The sequence below is a fragment of the Haliotis rubra genome, unplaced genomic scaffold, assembly GCF_003918875.1.
Source record: "Haliotis rubra isolate DU_JTF1 unplaced genomic scaffold, ASM391887v1 Scf816, whole genome shotgun sequence".
NCBI lineage: Eukaryota > Metazoa > Mollusca > Gastropoda > Lepetellida > Haliotidae > Haliotis > Haliotis rubra.
In genome coordinates, this window is record NW_025767542.1 from 52231 (window position 1) to 73805 (window position 21575).

The window sequence follows — 21575 nt, forward strand, 5'->3', positions numbered from 1 at the left end:
AACAGGCAATGCACCGAGTTTAGGTAAACTGAAAGTACATCAGCCTTGTGTGACCCAGGCAACCACAGTGGTGGGGCGTTAGCGCAGGCGCAACAAACCCAGGGAACCAGGCTGAATGTACATGTGTTGGGTATTGTAAAATGAACTGTCCAATCGTAAATAGTTTAACATAATTATCATAATTACCTTAAACACCTCAATTTGACGACAAGAGAACCTGTTTGATATTATGAAATATTTACTGTTAGGGGTAAAACATCTACCAGACTACCGGACAGGTTACTTTTGAAAATTGACCGTCCGAGATGAAAAAAGACCGTTCCGGACGGTCGGGGAGGCGGGAATTTTAAACGCTGCCTGCATCACTTCGAGCTTTCCTCCCACCTTAACCTGACACCATCACCTAATTGGAATACTGCAAGCGGCGTTAAGCCAAACTCAATCAGGACGAATCCATAAATGACATGCTTATCATACCACTCCATCACCGGTTTACCCGTGCATTTACAAACATGGATGGTTAAACGTCCTGTTGCAGCTTCAGATACACCGGTATGTCGTTCACATTCTGCACAAAGCTTGAGTTACAAAACTCGCGCACTCACTCGGGTAACAATGTAGCTTTATTCATCAAGCCGAACACTTGTTTACAACTATCACATTGTTACTAGTTTTGAAGTAGTGTCTGTGTTTTCTCTCTTGTGATTGTATGATTTCACGTCACCCATCAACTTACATCCAGATATATCCACTTTTCAAATCAACGTTCCCCCAACATGTCAGAGCTTAGCGCATCCAGGGTATATCCACATTTCAAATCTATGCTCCACTACTCTGTCATGGCGTTTAGGGTATCCAGAGTTTATCCACATTTTTAATCCATGGGCGTCTACAATGTCAAGGAACTTGTACTTTAACTGGTCATCATTACGTCAACACGATCGTCAGCAGGTCACGAATATGATCGGGGCCGTCAAAACATCGCAAACCACACTCGAGCTATCATCTCTAAAAATTCCTGCCTCGTCATGTACAGTTTGTTTCTTTCCGTTACGGGGTTCGATTCCCGACATGGGTACAATTTGTGAAGCTCATTTCTGGTGTCCCCCGCCGTGATATTGCTGGAATATTGCTAAAACGGCGTAAAACCATACTCACTCACTCACTTTCTGTTACGCTTAGATTAAATCAACGATTAACCTTTGATGTTGTTAACCTCTTTCACGCATATTCTTATGAAGTGGTTGTTAATCCTTACTATGCAAGTCTGTAATACGTTGTCGTACGCCACTATTGCTTGACAACTGTGAAAGCATCTGTATCAACACGTCGCATCATAATAGAAGAAATGATTTGTCATCCGTAAAATATCTAACCATCATTGTCAGTCTATCATTCAGTGTAACAGCTGGATAGTCAAGAAATAGTTCTGCATTGTAGTGTAGTTACAGTGTAACTAACGGCTACGTGTTATTAACCTCGTTTGGGATACAACGTAATATATTTTTCATTCATTCATTTTTGAACGAACGACTTGTATTGTTGTGTCTTAATTTAAATCGGGTACGGCGCTGTTTGTACACCTGTTCTTGCAATAGGAACACAGCAGAAGGAGGATTGTCATAATAGTCATATGAACGATCGTTGTGATATCCCTACTGCATTAGCAGAACTCATAAAACACGGGTACGGTGTGGGGTATTCTCGGGACGTGGACACCCTGTGTCGTGTAAAAACAAAGTCCAGAAAAAAGTATCAACTTCGTGCGAATGTGTTACTGAGCTCATTAACGCCAGACATTAGACAAAGTTTGTGATTACAAGACTTCGGGCAATACTAAATTGTGAAATTATAAGGAAAAGAAACAAACACAAAGGCACTAAGGTTCAATCTGTTCTGTTCCTGGTGGCCTCGTATCTTTCTTGCAGGTTGGAGTATTTTATTATTTAACATCGACAAACCAAAGATCGGGGTCGTTGAGGGTGTGGTTGACAGTAGATACAATTGATTTACAATCCATAGCGAAATTGATGTATGATTGACCTCATTTTGCCAGAATTATATCGTACAATTTCTTGACACCGATAAACGTTTGAGTAAATTTACTCACCTATCGGGGTATACTCACCTATCGGGGTATACTTATCGGAGTGAACATATTTTATGTTAATCCCTTACGGAAACAACAGACGACATCAATGATACACCGTCTGTCCACGTCCTGCGAATGCAAAATTTCAGGTTGTCCTGAGAATGAATCAATGACGGTACATGTGTGTTATATACGCGGAACTGCTTTCACAAGAAATGGTTTCGGAGAGAAAACTATTCCACACACTGGGATGAGGGACGGTACAGCGTCAGGCACACTCACAAACCGGTACCTCTGGACCATCCCTGCGATGAACAGAAACAGCTCCATGCGGGCCAGGGACTCGCCCAGACAAGCTCGGCGACCTGTGAAGAACACGAAAACGATAATAAAAACACCAGCACCAATAATGAAACATTGCCTTCTCGTATTCTCAGAGTACACCCAAGACCAGAATCTTATACATTTGTATGCGATTGTCCGTCAAGAGATTGGAATTTACCAAACCTAAGTGAACAAGAACAGTGGGGATTCGGACAACAAGGTACTTGGGTACGTGACATTTCGCAGTCGATGTCCGCATGCTTGCATATCCAGCCCTATAGATATCGCTTCACTGTAACTGGAGTCTTCGAACATGTAACAAAGCTAGCTCACCTAGTGAGAAAGGTATGTACTCGTCCTTCTTAACGAACCGGCCATCTTCATCCAGAAAACGTTGCGGCCGGAAGTTGTAGGGATCTCCCCACAATGCTTCGTCGTGCAGCACGGAGTCCAGGATTGGCAGAATCATCACGTCAGCGGGAAACGTGTACTCCTGGAAGTGAAAGTCCCGGGACACAGCGTGGGGGACGCCAGTGGGGACGATATTGGCATAACGCGCCAGCTCAGTGATCGTTGCTTCCACGTAGGGAAGGTTGGGTATGTCCGCCATTGATGGTTTTCTGCTCGAACCAATGTTTTCCTCAATCTCTCTGAAACATTTGTCTTGGACGTCCGGGTAGTTGAGGAACAATGCCAAGGCCCAGCGGATGAGCGTTGCTGTCGTCTCCGAGCCGGCTCCAAATAGATCAAGAACCGACGCCTGCAGATCAGGAACTGCAAGTACAAGGGATACATGTACATGTCTAGATTCGTTACCCGAGTCATTAAAAGTGCAAAGCCCTTACTCAATATCGATCTATTTCAGTGAACCAGATTTACGGGGTTAACGAATTTAAGGTTATGTCCTTTGTATAAGAGGAAACGTTTCCCAAAGAAAGTTCCGGAATTTCATATTTTGTACCACGACATGGTGAAGGTGATATTGTGGCTTACTGGAACTGTACATGATACTGTGACGACCTGCACATTATACTGTGACGACCTGCACATTATACGATGATGAAGTGCACATGATACCGTGACGTACTGCTCATGGTAGTACCCTCTCCTTCATGATGTCGCATCTCTTTTATATATGCTGAGGTGAAGTCGTGTATGTTGTCCTCGTCGTAGCAGTCCATATGGTCATTGATCATGGGATGTATAAACTCGCGTTCTGTGAACGCCAGATTGTCCAAAATCTTCTTAAACTTGAAGATGTCCCCTGGCAAATATCGGACTACAGGGAAGATGTTGAGGATACTAGCTGAGCCAAAGCTGGCGACATTCTCCTCCATACAGTTGAGCACCTTCAGAAAAAGGGGATCATTGTAATCATACCTCCTTCCAAACACAACCGAGCTGATGACGTTTGCCACCGCAGTGAACACCATCCTCTTGCAGTCAAAACCCGAACCCCCTTCCTTTTCAATGGACGCCAGGACGTGTGACACCTCCTGGTTGACCTTGGTCTCGAGCAACTTTGACCTTGATGCCAACTCCTTCAGAGTTCTCACTGCAAACCTACGGTGTTCACGCCAGGTGGCGCCAGATGTACCGACAATACCTGAAAAGAGGAGCACAGTGGTACTTAGTGTGTATACTACCAACATGCACAGTCCTACAAATTTCGACAAGGATGGATAATTCTACCATGAAATACTTCAAAATCAGGAAGTCAAAACATCACTCTATTCCATGATCTTTAAAAATCCATGCACATTCATATGTAGTGCTATACTGTACTATACTGTACTGGGTGCCGTTTCACTAACCGATCTCAGCCCTACGCCAATCGTAAACCCCTAAAATCCCAATCTTAGCGTGACGTTACGATCGGCATACCGTTCCACCAACCAATCTTACCCAAGTCAATCGTAAAGTTAAGATTCAAAGTCTAAGCTGCTCATGACCAACTTAGGATAGCTAAAATCAATCGTAGAGAAACCAAAATGCTGGCTTTCCTATTCTATGTGAAAAATAAGAGCAAGCATTTCACCGTGAGCGTCCCCTAAAATCCCCCAGGAAATGAATTTGTATATTTCTGTGATGTAAACAAACATTGCACTGAAGCCTTACAAATGTCAGGCCAGTCTGACCACTGTCGTCATGGGAACACAACCGAGCGAGTCGGTGTAACACATTTTTACAACAATATTGCAACGTCATGGTTAAGAATAGGGACGGGTCATGAAGTGAACAGTGTTCTGAAAAAAGATACAAATATGTTTGATTTCACGCGCTTATTTGGTGGGGGATTCTAAAGGCAGGCCGCGCGTGTTATTCAAGACCACTGACAGATTCTAGATACGTTATAGAGGATGCCTCGTCACGCTCGTCACGTTTATTCTGATTGACAAGGTTCAGGCACATAATAAAAGCTCTGACACAATTGACATTTTTAAGTCCAGACTTAAAACCTGTTCTCAGTATATTACTTATAATCTCGGCTGTAAATACTCTCATGTAAATTATCTGTACATAGCGCTTTGAGCATGCCCCAGGATGTGGAATAGGCGCACTATAAATATGCATTTATTATTATAATATTATGCCTGATACCCAGCGTTCACACACATTTGCACCTGAAACCAAGGTGCTCACTACCCTAATATTTTGCTGTAGGTTTTTTCTCCACGTTTACACTTGGTTGGAAAAATACCCATGAAGGCCCGGATTAGAATATTGAACTTCAATAACCAATGCTTGTCGTAAGAGGCCACTAACGGGATCGGGTGGTCAGGCTTGCTGACTTGGTTGACACATGTCATCGGTTCCCAACTGCGCAGATCGATGCTCATGCTGTTGATCACTGGATTGTCTGGTCCAGACTCGATTATTTATAGCTAAGATACATAGCGTTCACTAACATGAACGCTCATGTTAGTGAACGCTATGCATCTTAAGGGTAAATTATCTTGTTTACAGGCTTGTATAAACCTGAAATCGTGACAATTGTTGTGGAAAATGAAAGCTATATGTTCTCACAATCTACTGTCATTTAATTTTGTCTCCTGCTTTGCCTAGTTTCGAGTTACAACTTGTTTTCATAGACGATTCTGTCAAAATCGATTGGTGTCGTTAGGCCCTATTTGTATAATGACTGATCCAAATTGATCCCATTTCTGTGTTTTTTACCTCGATATTTAATCATGTCATGTAAAAATCTGTTTGTATTCTCAAAACAGTGTCGGCCCATAAGTTTTCACATGCAATACAGCAATTAATACTCCTTGTTGTAACCCGTGTTAGGTGGTATAAACCTACACATGTTATTTGTCATCATTCACTTGATGGTCAGTTAATGAATTTATAACAGGTATAATTAGTGGTAACACACTTAGATTACCCGACAAAGGTTCCCATTTGGCATTTCTTGTGTCTGGAGTAAATATTCAACATTATAAACATCGATCAAAGGATTAACCGATAACACGCTGATTGATTAATTACTTTTATCTTATACAGCGGAATTGTCAAAAGGTAGTGTTTATGTATGTAGATTTACTAATCTATACTGAATACACTCTGTCGTGTCGGTGTCTGCGTTAAAACAACGTCCTTCTTTCAAAGGATTAACCGGCAATACATTGATTGATTGCCCATTATTGGCTAACTAATTTACTGTTTTTAAAGAAAGGCGGACATTATGCAATTAGTTGCCAGGTGTGCTATCTTGGGTGATCAATGAGACTATACACCAATACCTGAAAAGATTTATCACTGTTTCGTATATCAAACTGTTAAAAGACATCATTTGGAACAGTTTTGTGGATATTGATGGATACATTCCTCGAACAAGGTAATGGCCTGATATTGTTCTTATAACTTTAATCTGTTTTAATTTTAATATTTGCATGTTGTTTTTATTCATTTGTCGTAGCATTCAACAGAATCATTGTTTTCGCCGTGAAGTGTAATGAGACAGACAACATACACTGGGGTGTGTGTGCGAATTATGATTCACATTGGCAAACTATAAAATGTCTAGATATTACAGTTCTGTTATAAATTCACTATAAGTATCAGCAGATCGTCTGCTTTTTATTTAGTTTCAAAATGCATACAAGTATGATAATAAACTAATTAGGATTATAAGACCAAATATAAAGACGCACATTGACTAGTATCTACATACTGGTGAGTGGACATTAACCATGTGAATGTAGCAAGAAATTTATCGCGCAGTATTGTGACTTCGACCCCCGTGGAAGAAATCGTTATGTTATAAGTTGTGTTATGCAAAATCCGTTTGGTTATGATTCCAATACATATTTAACTACGAGTAGAAAGTAGTTTTGATTTTCTAACTTGATGAAAACAAACTATAATCTCATTAATTCTAACAGACTTTACGATTTTCAAAAAATGGCGGCGCCCTGTTGGGAACATCCGCCAGTCTGAGGATAAATGCTATTTAGGTTTGTTTTCACCGAGTTACAAAATCAAAACTACTTTCTACTGGTAGTAAAATATGTATTTTATTGATGGCCAATAGGATTTTGCATGACATAGCGTATAACATAACAATTTCTCTCCTGGCAGCGAGGTGGGTGTCAATATAATACTACTTACAATATTATTGTTACTTCGACCACAACCTCACTTCCGAGGAAGAAATCGTTATGTCACAAGTTGTGTCATTGAAAATCTTTATGGTCATCCATCATATACATGTTTTACTACAACTAGTAAGTAGTTTTAATTCTTTAACTTCCGTGAAGCGATCTGAACACAAGTAAGATATGGTTTCAGGCTTCCACAACGCTCGCTTCGCACTCACAAACATAACCCATTTAGCACGAACTGCGGGGTCCTGTGGAAATCTGTGCATGGTGACACCATCGCCCGACCCCTAGGAGCAATTGACGACAAAGCAACGATTCGGCATGTCGTCGTTGATGTCGAGAAATCATCAAAATGATGAGCGTGCTACACACTTTCTATACAACTTCTATACAACTAACTGAAAATCGTTCCTCATATGACGTCACTGCAGTGCTCTGGCGACAGAGTTACGTAACCTGTCTGTGGTTTCGTTGGCGGGCGAGAGGGAAGCAGGCGACTTTTTGGCCACTTTTAATCGCTCGGTATTAATTAACCACAAGTTTTTAAAGAATAAATTTGGTGTTCCGCGTAAGACTAACGACAAATCTTTCATATGTAATGGTTAAAAGAGTAACAAAAAACAAAGTTTATTGGTTCTTTAATTAGCTAGATTATTTACAGACCGCCGCGATATAGCTTGACTATTGCTGAGTGCGGCGTAAATCTAAACTCACTCACTCACTCAGTTGGTACGTAAACTACTTCCATCATGTGCTAGAGTATGCAAAGGGAAATAACTCGTGCCTCGCATTCCTCTATCTCTCGCACGAAAGAGTCTCGATATAAGCTTGGATCGGATCGTAAGATCGGGACCGGCTACGATCGGCCTAAGACGTTAGTGGAACGGGTGTAACTTTTAGCTCAGACGATTGTAAAATTGGCTTAACTTGCTAAGATTGATCTTAGATAAGATCGGTTAGTGGAACGGCACCCTGTACTCTAATGTACCGCGTCCTGCCCTGCCCTGCCCTGCCCTGCCCGACCCTACCCTGCTGTACGATGCTATATTATGCTATACTGTACTTTACTGTACTGTACTCTAATGTACCGCGTTCTGCCCTACCCTGCTGTACGATGCTATATTATGCTATACTGTACTGTACTCTAATGTACCGCGTTCAGCCCTGCCCTGCCCGACCCTACCCTGCTATACGATGCTATAGTATGCCATACTGTGCTAAACGATGCTATAGAATGCCATACTGTGCTATATTATAAAGCTATACTATTATATATTACATAACCATACTTTATCACTAATTCATATTGTTAGACACTCTTAGATACTAGTATATTATTGGTTTGATCACGTTTTCTTCGTTGAGAGGTAATACTGAGCGATGCAATGTTTGGTTCAGTTGGTAATGATCTGTAAGGAAGAGGTGGTAAAGAAATCATTTAATTTATATACAACAGACGGACAATAAAATTAGTATGAAATACCAGTGGTAATACAACATGAAGTAAGGTTCGACATGCACTATGTAGTACAGGGGGTAATCGAATTTGTCGTAGACATGGTATGGATATATATATGTGGTAGAAATAGCCATGCAGTATGTAATACAGGTGGTAATGCAGTATGTAATACAGGCGTAATGCGTTGTACAGGTGGCAATGCAGTGTGTCGTAATTATGTTAATGCTGTATGTAATACAGGTGTAGTATGTAATGCAGGTGTAGTATGTTATCGGGTGTAATATGTAATCAGGTGGAGTATGTTATGCAAGTGTAGTATGTAATGCAGGTGTAGTATGTAATACAGGTGCATTGTGTAATGCAGGTGTAGTGTGTAATGCAGGCGTATTATGTAATGCAGGAGTAGTATTAATACAGGTTTAGTATGTAATACTGCGATTTATTACCCACGTGGTCAACGTATGGGTAGTTGCATACTAATCTCGTACGTCACACGAGTGTCGTATCGCGTTGACCTGTGTCGTAACGACTTGACCTGAGATTCTAACGATTTGATTGGATAACCGATGACCTCTCAATTAGGTCACATTCTGACGTAACTATTCTTTCATTCATAACAAACACGTGAATTCATTCATTCTACAACTTAAATGCATTGTGGGAATGTAAACATTGCGAATGTTGCCGTGTCGCTGTTTAATTGTGAGTCGAACTGAAACATTATATCCGTTGAAAAATATAAACGCAATGTTTCCACCAGTGATGTTAGCCGAATGAAGCAACTGCAAACCAAGAAACGGGGTGCTACGGAGTAGTTTACTGTAGGAGGCTGTACGAGGCGATGACAACTGACATGCATCGTGACGTCGGTTACCATGGCAGTGACGTCATTACAGTGTGACGTCATGCAAATATTGTACTACAGTACAAATCTCTTCCGCAACCTCTTTATGAAACCGGTTTCGGTTTGAAACCACAAAAATATCAAAAATACGCTATTTTGTCAATTTAATGCATGCAAGACGTGGGTAATAAATAAAATACCACACTCGGTCTCATTACATACGAATTATACGAAACTCGTGACCTTCCTATCGTGACCTCGCTTTCGCTCGGCCAGATAACGAGGAAGGACACTCGTTTCGTATAATTCGTATGTAATGAGACCTCGTGTAGTATTCTCTATATGTAGTGCTGATGACAATGCAAGATGTAATACATGAGATACAACAGTGAGTGAGTATAATGTTAAGCCAGTTGCAGCAATATTCCAGCAATATCAAGGCGGGGGACGCCATAAATGGGCTTCACACGTTGTACCCATGTGAGGAATCGAACCCGGGTCTTCAGCGTGACGAGCGAACGCTTTAACCACTAGGCTACCACACCGCCCCAAATACTTAATTGTACAAATGGTAATACAATGTGTGGAAAATGATAATAAAATATGTTGTACAAGACGTAAAAGTAGTAGAGATATACACGCAATATGTACAAAGGCGGTAATGCAATGTGCAGTACAATTGATAATACAATATGCAGTACAGGTGATAATACAATATGCAGTACAGGTGATAATACAATATGCAGTACAGGTGATAATACAATATGCAGTACAGGTGATAATACAATATGCAGTACAGGTGTAAATGCAGTATGTAGTACAGGTACATGTACTGGGATTAATTTACATGCATTGTAATGCATACATGTATTAATGTGGTACAGGTTTTAATGTAATATGTAATACAGGTGTTATTGCAATATGAAACACTGGTTGTAATGACATAGCTACCTCTGCCCCCAAGTAAGTGGTCCGTCAGGAAGGAAGGAGGGCGACTGGAAAAGACATCAGCATGTCTAACAAGAGCATCTTTCAGGGTGTTATAGCCGTTGAGGACAATAACGGGTTTGTTGAAAATATAGATGCTGTAAATATCCCCGTATTTCCGTCTCAGTTTTCTGAAAGTCTTTCGCGGATCTGTATCCAATGACAGCAGGTTGCCTAGGAAAGGGACAAGTGGGGGTCCGGGCGGGAGCGTCGGAGGACGCCGGGTCCACCACCACAACCACAACCCTACCACCGTCAACCCAAGTAACGACATGGGACTCGACGTCAGCAGGAACAACATTACAGCTATACATCAACTTCTCAGTTAACTAATCCCTAAGGAGTCATGCAGGCGTCGTGGTTAACAAAAGACGAACACAACAGACTTAAAAGTGCTGTTTTCTTTTAATATTGATCAGGAGTGTTTAACAACATCCCTCCTCTGGCACTGAGAAATGCTAGTCCAAACAGTGGTGTCCCAGTTTCGAGTCCTTCAAACACAACTACGTGACATCCCTGTTAGTAACTATTTTGAGAAATGAAATAGGTGAATCGGCTTCCCTAATTTACACGCCATACAATCAAACATATTTCTTAAAAGTATTTGTTGAGATTAGAAGAATCTCCCTGTACACGGAAAACGTCATTCAAATATGAACTGCTCCTTTTACGTTACACTAACAATCAGCATGTGCCTTCGTGTGACTAGATTTATGGTCTACCATTTGATTGTCTGGTTTGTCTATCCATCAATGTTTTCGACACCGTTTTACATTATGGAATGGGAAATGGAGATATATTAGTCTGTAGCATTGGTCGGTTATATAATTAGAGTGAGTGGTTATAGTTTTACGCTGCTTTAGCAATATCTCAGCAATATTACGACGGGAGACCCCAGAATGTGTTTTACACATTGCACCCATATGGGGAAACGAACCCGGGTCTTTGGGGAAACGAGCGGACACTTAAAGCACTAGCCGACACTTAGCCTTAAACACATTTGAAGTAAAAATGGCGAAACAACCATATGATTAGCCAACCTAACATTGCAGGAATATGTCGCACTTCGTATTTGTTAATTATATAGGTAGTAAACGAATGGTACTCAAAAATGTCGTCTGTTCCAGCTGGGAGAACGAATATATCACGATTTATGCAACGAGTGCCTTTGTTTGCAGGATACCTGCAGTATACATGTACTAAGATAAAGCTACTCTGTTTTTAATTTCGGGGCCCTCTATCGTTGACTTAAGACAGCTAAATGTTCCATTTAAAACCTCACGGATATAGTTGAAGATTACCTAATCGGTGTCAAGGAAATAATCGAATTGGGACTTGACAATCCAGTGATCGATATGATGAGCACCGATTTACGCCGTCGGGGTAATCAGTCAAGTCACCAAATCGGACTACCACAGGTCACTAAACTATGTGTAATTCACAATGACATTTACAGTCCCGAATAAAAACTCTCGGCCGGTCTATATCCCCGGTCGGATATTTCGAACATGATATGCAACGTCGACAGTTTGATTGCGTGCGTGCGTGCGTGCGTGCGTGTGTGTGTTGTGTGGGAGCATCACATCTCATGATAGGACACAACTTGTCATTGTCAATGGCAACCTGACAGGTCTGCGATACAGGGATGACATCATTTGACTTCACTTGCAGCTGTCCATTCAAGGACAGAGACGTAACTTCACATTTCAGCAAGATACTGCCCGTCCACATGTGGTTCGTTTTGTGACAGATTTCCTGAGGCAGCAGAACATTCCGGTACTTCCCTGGCCAGCTGTTTCTCCGGACCTGTCCATGATCGTGTACGCATGGGATGAAATGGAGAGACGTTTACGTCAAGCCCAGAATCAGCCACTGACGTTAGCAGAATTGGGACAAGCGTTTGTTTCTGGCACGGAACAACGCTCCCCAAGGTCTCTTCAATCGGATACATAACAATATATGGATCAACAACTTCTTTATTACAGCGAGAGCGTCGTTTCGGTGTAGGTTCTAACACCGTTATCAAGCAAGTGATGAACAGATTGAGGGTGGGGAGACATATGTACAAGTGTGAGATATTTGTACAGTACAATGGGGATTAGCACTGCAAAAACATAGGGAAGCCAGTTAAAAGCAACCAGTTAACAACACAGCCAGTTGACAAATAGCCATTCATAATGTTATCCATCAACCTTTCTTCAATCGCTTAGTGTGGTCTATGCCTCGTCGTTGTCAAGCCTGCATCAACGCTAATGGTGGACACACACGATACTGAATTTGCGAACTGACACAACGTCTCTTCAAAAGCGTGTCACGATGCCTAGTGTCAAATCATACAGATTTCGATATTATCCTGTCAACAGTAAAATACTTGATTAAGGAAAACACTACAAATCATGGTATTATCTTTTTGCATTAAAAAAGTCATAACATCAAATAATGCTCAGTTCCAGTAGTTTCCCCTGCACACGTCTCCGCTTTTAAGTAACCCTATTACCCAACCTCTCCGCCGATACGATAGTAGTAGTAGTAGTAGTAGTAGTAGTTTATTTTAGTCTCATCTTGTACATACAAATAATGTATACATAAATTTATAGAGCTGTGTATGCACAAGCCGCCAGAAGGCGATAACAGACTTAAAGAGCATTAAAAAACGTGAGATTGATAAAATGATTAAAATAAATTGCATAAAATTATACACTTGAAATACAACATGACACACACGACCGCGCGCACACACACATGCACACATTGTATCAGCGGTAAACACAGAGGCGCTCACACAGAGATACACGTGCACAGGTATTATGTACAGTTATGTCCCCTGTCACAGCCCCGCTAGGGTAAATAGCCATAACCTCTCTAAGTAAACGATCGACAACCTGTCACAGCTGGAGATACATTACTTCCAGTTCTGTGTACCCTGATCACTAACTGACCTGCACATGTGACGGTCACATCAGTGTTGTTGTTGGATGTTTTTCAGGCACCTCACGCACCCAGGTTTTTCCCAGATAAAGGTAAGTTTAACAAGTACGTTCCTTTGTATCAGGGGCCTGGATCCACTATGTCACCTGTAATGGATTGGGTTTGCCGTTGCATAAATACCCGCGAGAATGACGTGTATGCAGGACAATCACCACTCTGTGATCTTGACATACATATTGATTGTCGGCATATGCTCGTCCTGGACAGGATCATTGTGGTAGCTAAACAACACGTGTTACAATATACAGTTCGATTTCTCAAACATTATTGCAAATCACATGTTGCTATGCCTTTCACCTTGACGTAACTGAAATATGGCGTGTGGTATTGACGTAGTCATGATAACACAACGCCCTTTTCTCCTTCTCAGACACTCACTCAGCAATACGTGATGATCAAAGTCTATATAGCCCATAGGGACCACACAAACCTTACAATTAGACTTATCTCTCCAATGGATAGGCAACCCACCATGGATATGCCTGTGATTATGTGTTACAGGGTGGCCATATCAAGTAACAGGGTGGTAGACTTCCGGTTGACGTGAATGGCGAGACGTGCTTGATTTCAGATCCTCAGTTAAATCCGCCTTAAATCAACACAACTGGCTACGAATCGAAGGGGGAAAGGTAAAAAAAAGTCCGACAACGTCCAGCGAGGCGGTCTGAGTTTTTGACCGGGGAAAGTGTGGAACAAACAAACAGGGGCTCTTTGTTGCCGAATAGTGACTCGGATAGTCAGCCATCACACTCACAAATAATGTCGGACACTGAAGAAATTAAGTGTTTCATCAACGAGGCGCTTAAACAACAAACTTCTGACATAATAGGCGGACTAAAGAACGATATTGCTGAGCTGAGAGGATCATACGATAATCTTCGGGAGTAGCTGAATTACAACTCAGCTGATATTCAAGACAACAAGGCCGAGGTAAACAAGCTGAAGTCGGACATGGCTGAGATGAAGTGTCACTTTGAAAACAAGCTCCTGGAACAAGAACTGTACCATCGTAAGTGCAACTTACTTGTTTATGGTATCCCAGACACGCGAGACCCTCTGGAGGGCTGCATTGAATTGTTCGAAGATCTTGGTATAAACAATCCTTGGTGCATTGACCTGGTTAATCCACAGACTACCTCGTCATGGTACTAACCCGCGAACTGTTAATATGCCCAAACCGATTGTTGTTATGTTTGTCAGGATGTCTGACAGGCAGGACATATTAGATGCTACATTCACCAAGGAAAACTATTGAGAGGAAGGTCTCAACGTACCTCCCGTGGCACTGAAAATACAGAGAAAGAAAGCTTATGGTCGTCAAACTACGTACAGACACGACCTGAACCCTACAGGTGGTCACCACAGAAAAACGTCACCAGGCGAAAACGGCACCATTTGGACATAACGGAACCTCGACCGCAAAAGCAAATCTTATGGTGAAAATAAGATAAAATCCTAATTATTCAAACTTTGCAAGCTACAGATTTTGGAATGCGTCTACTCTGCCGACAGTGATTGGAAATTAGCTGATAATGAGAGTGGATCTCCCATTGTATATTCACCCCCGCACCTGGTCAGTCTTCAACATCGGCAGGCAGGAGGTGGTTTTCGAACTGTGGAGTTTATTCAAGGATGGCGACCTGTCTCTGTCGCAGCTACTATCAAGAAATGCTATGATCCACGGACCAATCGTTTAGTGCAATTCATGAAGACATTCGGCCAAATAAGCATCCGGCCAAATATGGACTTTCGACGTGTGATCTTGTTATCTTGTTATTTTAATGTAATGGGTGATTGAGTGAGTTATGATTTTACGCCGCTTTTAGCAATATCCCAGCTATATCACGTGTTATAATCTTGCTAATTTTATGAAATGAAATTAAAACCATAAGTCAACGTCATACTGTGTTTTTTATATGTTGATTCTAATGTTATAATTAAACGAACTAAAACATAAAAGTCAACATCATACTGTGTTTTGTATATGGTGCCGTTTTAGCTCAGAAATCAGTAGCCGTTTTCGCCAATACGGTGCCGTTTTCGCCAAACGATTTTGGTGCCGTTCTGCTGTGGTGCCGTTTTAGCTATAACCCAATTGATATCACTCGATCTGCAATACCGACGAAGTAGAGAATTTGCCGGGAAAGATGTCGGACTGGACGATGAGCTGTGAATACATTAAATGACAATCTCTTAAGCGAATAGTATCTGCACATTCATACGGAATGTATATCAATGCTTATGATTCTACCTGGTCCGTTACTTAACAAAACCACGAAATGTACGTTTTTTTCTTTTTGTTGTTGTGAAATTTGGAATTCTGTTCATGAACTGTTACTCCACTTTTCAGTAACCAAGATATATCAACTGAACGGAAAAATCATACATGTGGACACTCCCCCCACGTGTCAATGTTTACAAACCGTACTATTTTTAGAACTGTCATATGTATCCACGTGACCGTGTCAATGTCTGCCACACTCCGGCACAGCGATGATTAACATAACGTCACTGCCACAGGCTAATTTGCATATCACGTGACCGGACTTTTCTCTTGTTTGTAAACAAACGCGCATATTCATAATAAGAAGAGACTGGACTCACAAAAGCTTTTCGTCGCTCTCTTCATATTGTTTTACATTGTTACATATATATTCTTCCACAACTGCGACAGTAAGGTCTATGATAGTACATATTTAGATATCAAACTGGTAGTCTGTCTCACAGTCCCTGAACCACATTAATTTCCCTACTGCCAAGCCCTCTCTGCAGTGCTAAAGCCCTAAATAAAGCAAGTTTAGATTTCCTCAGGTTCAGGATGAATCTCTGGTCTCCCTAGGGCTCCTTTTCAATATAAATGGGCTTGTTTGTTACTATCAAAATTATATATATTCAGAGACTAAGCCTTAGTCTATCAAACTGGCTGCATCGTTTGCTCTCCATCAGCTTCGATGACAGCACGTGGAGCCGTACAACCTATGTAAACAAAGAATCGCTACGCAAATCGTAATAGTGTTACATGTTTTTTGGATATTTTCTCAGTGAAACTAAACCATTCTATTAAAGATGTTTATTTAGATGTGTAGACTCGTCAAAAATAAAAGAGTAAAAGAAATCTGTACATGATATTGCATGGACATTGCAAGATGTGACAAATCGTGACATTTTCTGGCCTGTGGCAGAGGTACTAGGCTGGCTTGCCGCATGGAACTCTGGGTAGGAGAGTGAATTTCTGCGTCACTTGCGAACTTGAAGATAAAACCAATCCTATGTAAAAAGTCATTGTCGTCATCTGCTTTCAAACAATTTAAAAAGTTGGGTATATTATATGATTTTGTGGGCCCGATTTTGTACTTCCAACTTTGTGTAGAAAGTTGTCATAGACAGACTTTAAGTTTGTATATTTGTCTATGATGAAAGCGAAAGATGCATCATGTTATGTTTGTTCAGTTTTCGTTCAGCATTTGTCACATGTTTATTACTGAGGATAAGATGACCAGTTTGACAATCTCGATATCGCTATTCCCCTAGATGGTTAATGGACGGATAAACTGTAAGTTTAGTGGATTTAATATGTATCAAATGATACATTTGTATATATTGTTCTTGTTTCTATTTGATGTTTCGCTTCCACCTCTATGTTATTTGTTGGAAGTCATATTAAAAGGTACAGGTACATAATTTTTCTCAGACCTTTTGGTCTGCTATTCATTATTCCCATTATTTGTACACATTGGTGCCTCACCCCCTGTCTATCATATGGCTGAAAAGCTGAAGATAGTATCCCTCAACTGCAGAGGTCTCAAAAATAATATGAAAAGAAAAAGAAAGTATTTAATTTTCGGAAAAAGAAAAAAGCTAATATTAATTGTTTACAAGATTTACACTTTACAGCTGAAGATATTCAACATATAAAACAACAATGGGGTTACAATGAATGCTACATAAGTCCCTTCACAAACAATTCCAGGGGAACATCTGTCATGTTCAACAATAATTTTGAATTCAAGGTTCTAAATAATAGACGAAGCTTCTCCGGCACCTAGGTTGGTTGTTAAACACTGCGAAGTCGGAACTAACACCGACCCAGACCCTTCAATTCATCGAAGCAACTTTCGACACGCACCAGGGCCTGATTTTCCCCCCCAAGACAGGTTCAACCATCAGCTCCCGCAGTTTGTCTCGCCGATACCAGACCAACTAGCGTGGGATCTCGACGCTCTGGCGATTTCGTGGGAGGGACTCAACGCTTACGCTTTTCCTCCTCCGGGTCTTCTACCCAGAGTCGTTCAGACACTCTGAGCGACCAGGCAGATTCTACTGACTTTGGTCGCGCCTTATTGGCCAGTCAGGAGTTGGTTTGTCGATCTCGCACAGCTCGCAGACCCCAACCCAGTTCCGCTTCCCGATTGGGACGACCTACTATTACACCCTCACTCGGATCGGCATCATGTCTCCCTTCACACCCAGTCTCTACACGTTTGGCGCATTTGCAGAGGTCCTTAATCGCCAAGGGGTATTCGCGGAGAGTGGCTATGGCCATCACTTCTGCTCATCGGACTTCCACCCGCTCACTTTATGATGAGAAGTGGAAATGTTTTGAGAGATATTGCACGTCCAGAGGCATTACATCTCCTGTTTCTTCTTCGCCTCAGCTCGTCGCTGAGTTTCTGCAGCATTTGCGGTCGTCTAAGAAGCTCAAGGGTTCCACTTTGGCCACTTACCTTGCTGCGATCAACTCGGTCCTGGCTACCACCACAGGCTCTAAGGTCTCCACGGTTCCTGAGCTTCAGTATTTGCTTCGGTCCTCTAAGTTGACCGATCAGTCTAAGAAGTTTAGACCTCCTGCTTGGGATTTATCCGTGGTGCTGCGTCATTTGGCCTCGTCGGACTATGAACCCCTAGCTCAGAAGGACTTTGAGCAGATCTCCTTCAAGACCTTATTCCTTGTGGCCTTGGCTACAGCTGCTCGGATATCTGAACTCCACGCTTTGGACATTAGTAGAGTCCAGTTTGAACATAAGAAACATGGCAAAGTCTTCCTCGGTCTACGTTGGGATTTTGTAGCGAAGAATCAATTGCCAGGACAACCCGATCGTACTTTTACCATCCCACCGTTGTCCACGATCCTTGGGCCCATGACAATGAAGACCTGCAGCTTTGCCCTGTTAGGGCTTTGAAGATTTTTCTTGCTGCTTCTAAAGATCGCCGCCGTCTTCGCAAGCGCCTCTTCATTCCGTTTTCCTCAACATCCAGGGCGGAAGTGTCTCGCACCACTTTATCCTTCTGGGTGAGAGCCACCATCCTACGGGCTTACACCTTCGCTAGTTTACCGCCTCCGACAGCTTCCAATCCACATGAGACACGGGCGTTAGCGTCTACAATGGCTCTGCATAGTAACTGCGCTCTCCTCGCCATTATGGAAGGATGTTTCTAGCGATCCGACTCGGTCTTCTCCTCGCACTATCTTCGAGACCTCTCAGTCAAGGATGTCCAAGGTCTGCACCAGTTAGGACCCCTTGTGCTCGCACAACAGTTGTCTACGGCCCACCAACGCAGATAGGGAACGGTCCCTCGCGGTTGCTGCTTCCCTGTGTTTTCTAGAATATAACTCTGAACTTGCTGTCTGCCTTATGTTTTGATTGCTTATGGGTTAGAACTACTTCACTTAGTTTTATACTAAGACACGGAGATACTACCACCTCGGTGGTTGGACGAATCTGGAGCTCGATTCTGTATCACGATGTGGAAGGGTTTGACATTTCACTTTTCTTGACCTCTACTCTTCGAAGCAATTACGTCAGTGAAGTGTGTCACTCCCGCATTCCAGTGGATTTCGTTGCGTTCCGACTCCGAAGTTGCTCATCCTTTGACTAAGCTTCTGCAAAGGAGTGAGGGTCAATTTGATGCTGTCCCGGAACTGAACGTTAAAGCTTGGAGTTCCCGAGTTGTGCTCCTCTTTCACCCGCCCCTGGTTGGTGTCTGTGGGGGTTTTCTTGAAGCAGGGGCTGGCCCGATTATTGTCAACCGACTTTAATTTACGGGGGTACCTTGAAAATCGTGGCGAAGTGACATCCTTTCTTGCTGAACTACGTCCTTCTTGGGAGGTTGTGGCCAAACTCCACATCGCTCGGGAGCACCCATCTCCCTAGGAGACGTTGTGCTTAGTAAGCCAAGGAGTTCCAAAGAACTCAGCACAAGCATAGGAGTTGCGTGCATGCGTAATAGGCCTCCCTTGTGCATCGCTCTCTACGGTCGTTTCCAGTCTACACAGTTCCTACTGTTCGCTCTGTCAAGACACAGGGTATCTGTGTCCCGCCGTCCGACCGTGGGATAAGTGCATACCGTGAGATAGGATAAGTTTAAAAATTTGAAAATTTTAATATAAATTGTATATTTATATACTTATCCTATCTCACGCGAGCGGATTCCAGCCCATCCTCCCCGTTATGCAGATTCTCCAAGTGGGATATTATCCAGTGGCTCCAAGAATGAGAATGATGTTTCAGAGATAGTCACGTGGATAGCTAGTGGTGCATGCCGCAAGCTTTGCATGAGAGCTAGGAAGCTGTCTTATAGTGAGGGTAGCATGGAGTGCTTGGGCGGATGGACAAGAGAGGCCTAGGAAAAAAGTTTACATCGTTCCACTCAGTGTCGAATCAAGAGAGAGAAGTGCATACAGTGAGATAGGATAAGTATATAAATATACAATTTATATTAAAATTTTCAATATTGAAAAAACAAAGCTAATTTGGATAGGATCAAAAAAGAGATCAAGACTAAAATTATGCAAAGACTGGAATTTTGACTGGTCTCATACTGAATTTACACTTTTAGGTATTCATTTTGACATAGATTTAGAAAGTATGGTTGAAAAAAATTATTCTGATAAATTGTCTCAAATTACGAAAGAAACCCTTTGGAAGAAACACAGTTTTGAAATCACTCCTGCTTCCCAAAATTAAATCACCTATTTGCTTCACTCCCAAATCCTCCAGATCATGTCTTAGATAAGCTTCAAAAGCTATGTTTTAGATTTATTTGGAAAGGAAAACCAGACAAAGTTAAAAGGGACATTGTTACATCTCTCCCTAAACATGGTGGATTAAAGGTACCAAAAATCAAAGAGACAATTGCGGCACAAACGCTTGGATGGGTAAGAAAACTATTACAGAAATCAAATAGGTGGGACTATCTTTTTCTTAGAAAGATAACATGTGAAATTTACCTATGGTCTGCAGACAGCAATTATATTAAAAATGTTGTTACTCCAACCTTAACTAATCAGTTTTGGAAGGATGTGTTTCTTGCTTGGGCTTGGTTCACATCTAAGCAAAAAGATACTATTACAAGTGAATTTGAAATCCAGTCACAGGCTATCTGGTGTAATGATGACATATTGGTTGATAACAAACCTATTCTATATAAATGTTGGTATAACAAGGGAGTTATGTTTATATCTGACATGTTGACAGCAGACGGGAAATTTCTATCCTTTGATGACTTTATAGATCTATATAAACTCAGAACAAATTTTCTGACCTTTGAAGGGGTCAAACAAGCAATTATTACATATATGTTAAAGGTAAATGTTTCATATTTTTCAACTCTGAGCATTAAACCGACATACCCTTTTAATTTGTCCAAACTTAAATTCAGTGAAAAAGGTAGCAAATATTTCTATGAAACACTCCTATGCTCTAAATTTAAAACAGAACACTATAATAGAAACTGGGATAGCCAGGAATCTAAATCTCCTACCAAAGGAGTGGGAAATATTTAATATTTTCCCATGGAAGTGCACCTATAGCACTGCTCTAAGATGGTTACAATACCGAATTATCCATAATATTCTACCTACAAAACAGTTTTTGTTTAAGATTAAGTACATAGATTTTCCCATTTGTAGTTTCTGTAAATATAACATTGAATCAATTACCCATCTATTTTTGGACTGTGAAATTGTTCAAGATATTTGGAAAAACCTCCAGTCATGGCTCTTAACTGGCTTGAATATTCCGTTATATTTCACAAAACATAATGTTTTACTTGGAATTAAAGGAAAAATAATAATCCAATTAATGCCATAATACTTGTTGTGAAGCAGGTTATCTTTAGACACAGCAGAAATTCAACTGTACCCTTTATCAGTCATGTGAAAAGGGAGATAATTAAGTATTATGACATTACAAAATATGTTTATTCCTCCTCTTGTGGTGTTGACAGATTCTTCTCCTTTTGGTCATCTCTACATGCACTCTTCCAGCACTATAA

General features: G+C 41.4%; 2 protein-coding genes across 6 annotated transcripts in view; one reads left to right on the forward strand and one right to left on the reverse strand.

The window, feature by feature from the left end:
• LOC124261927 (CCR4-Not complex 3'-5'-exoribonuclease subunit Ccr4-like) overlaps window positions 1–21575 on the forward strand; it is a 39818-nt gene that overhangs the window by 6949 nt on the left and 11294 nt on the right. For 2 of the 5 annotated variants that reach the window (XM_046696289.1, XM_046696294.1), the window contains exon 1: window positions 13153–13333. The exons of 1 other annotated variant lie outside the window; for it this stretch is intronic. The gene's annotated coding sequence lies outside the window, so the exon portion shown is untranslated. Of the gene's footprint in view, window positions 1–13152; window positions 13334–13940; window positions 14311–16590; window positions 16616–21575 lie in introns of those variants that run through there. 2 more of the 5 variants (XM_046696291.1, XM_046696292.1) reach the window with 2 other exon arrangements.
• Window positions 1881–4480, reverse strand: LOC124261925 (cytochrome P450 2D26-like). Its single transcript, XM_046696288.1, has 4 exons — window positions 4455–4480; window positions 3504–4022; window positions 2750–3190; window positions 1881–2457 (listed from the first exon to the last, which is right to left on the reverse strand). Exons 2-4 carry the CDS (start codon window positions 3847–3849, stop codon window positions 2279–2281), a joined length of 966 nt encoding a protein of 321 aa, XP_046552244.1. The 5' UTR covers window positions 3850–4022; window positions 4455–4480; the 3' UTR covers window positions 1881–2278.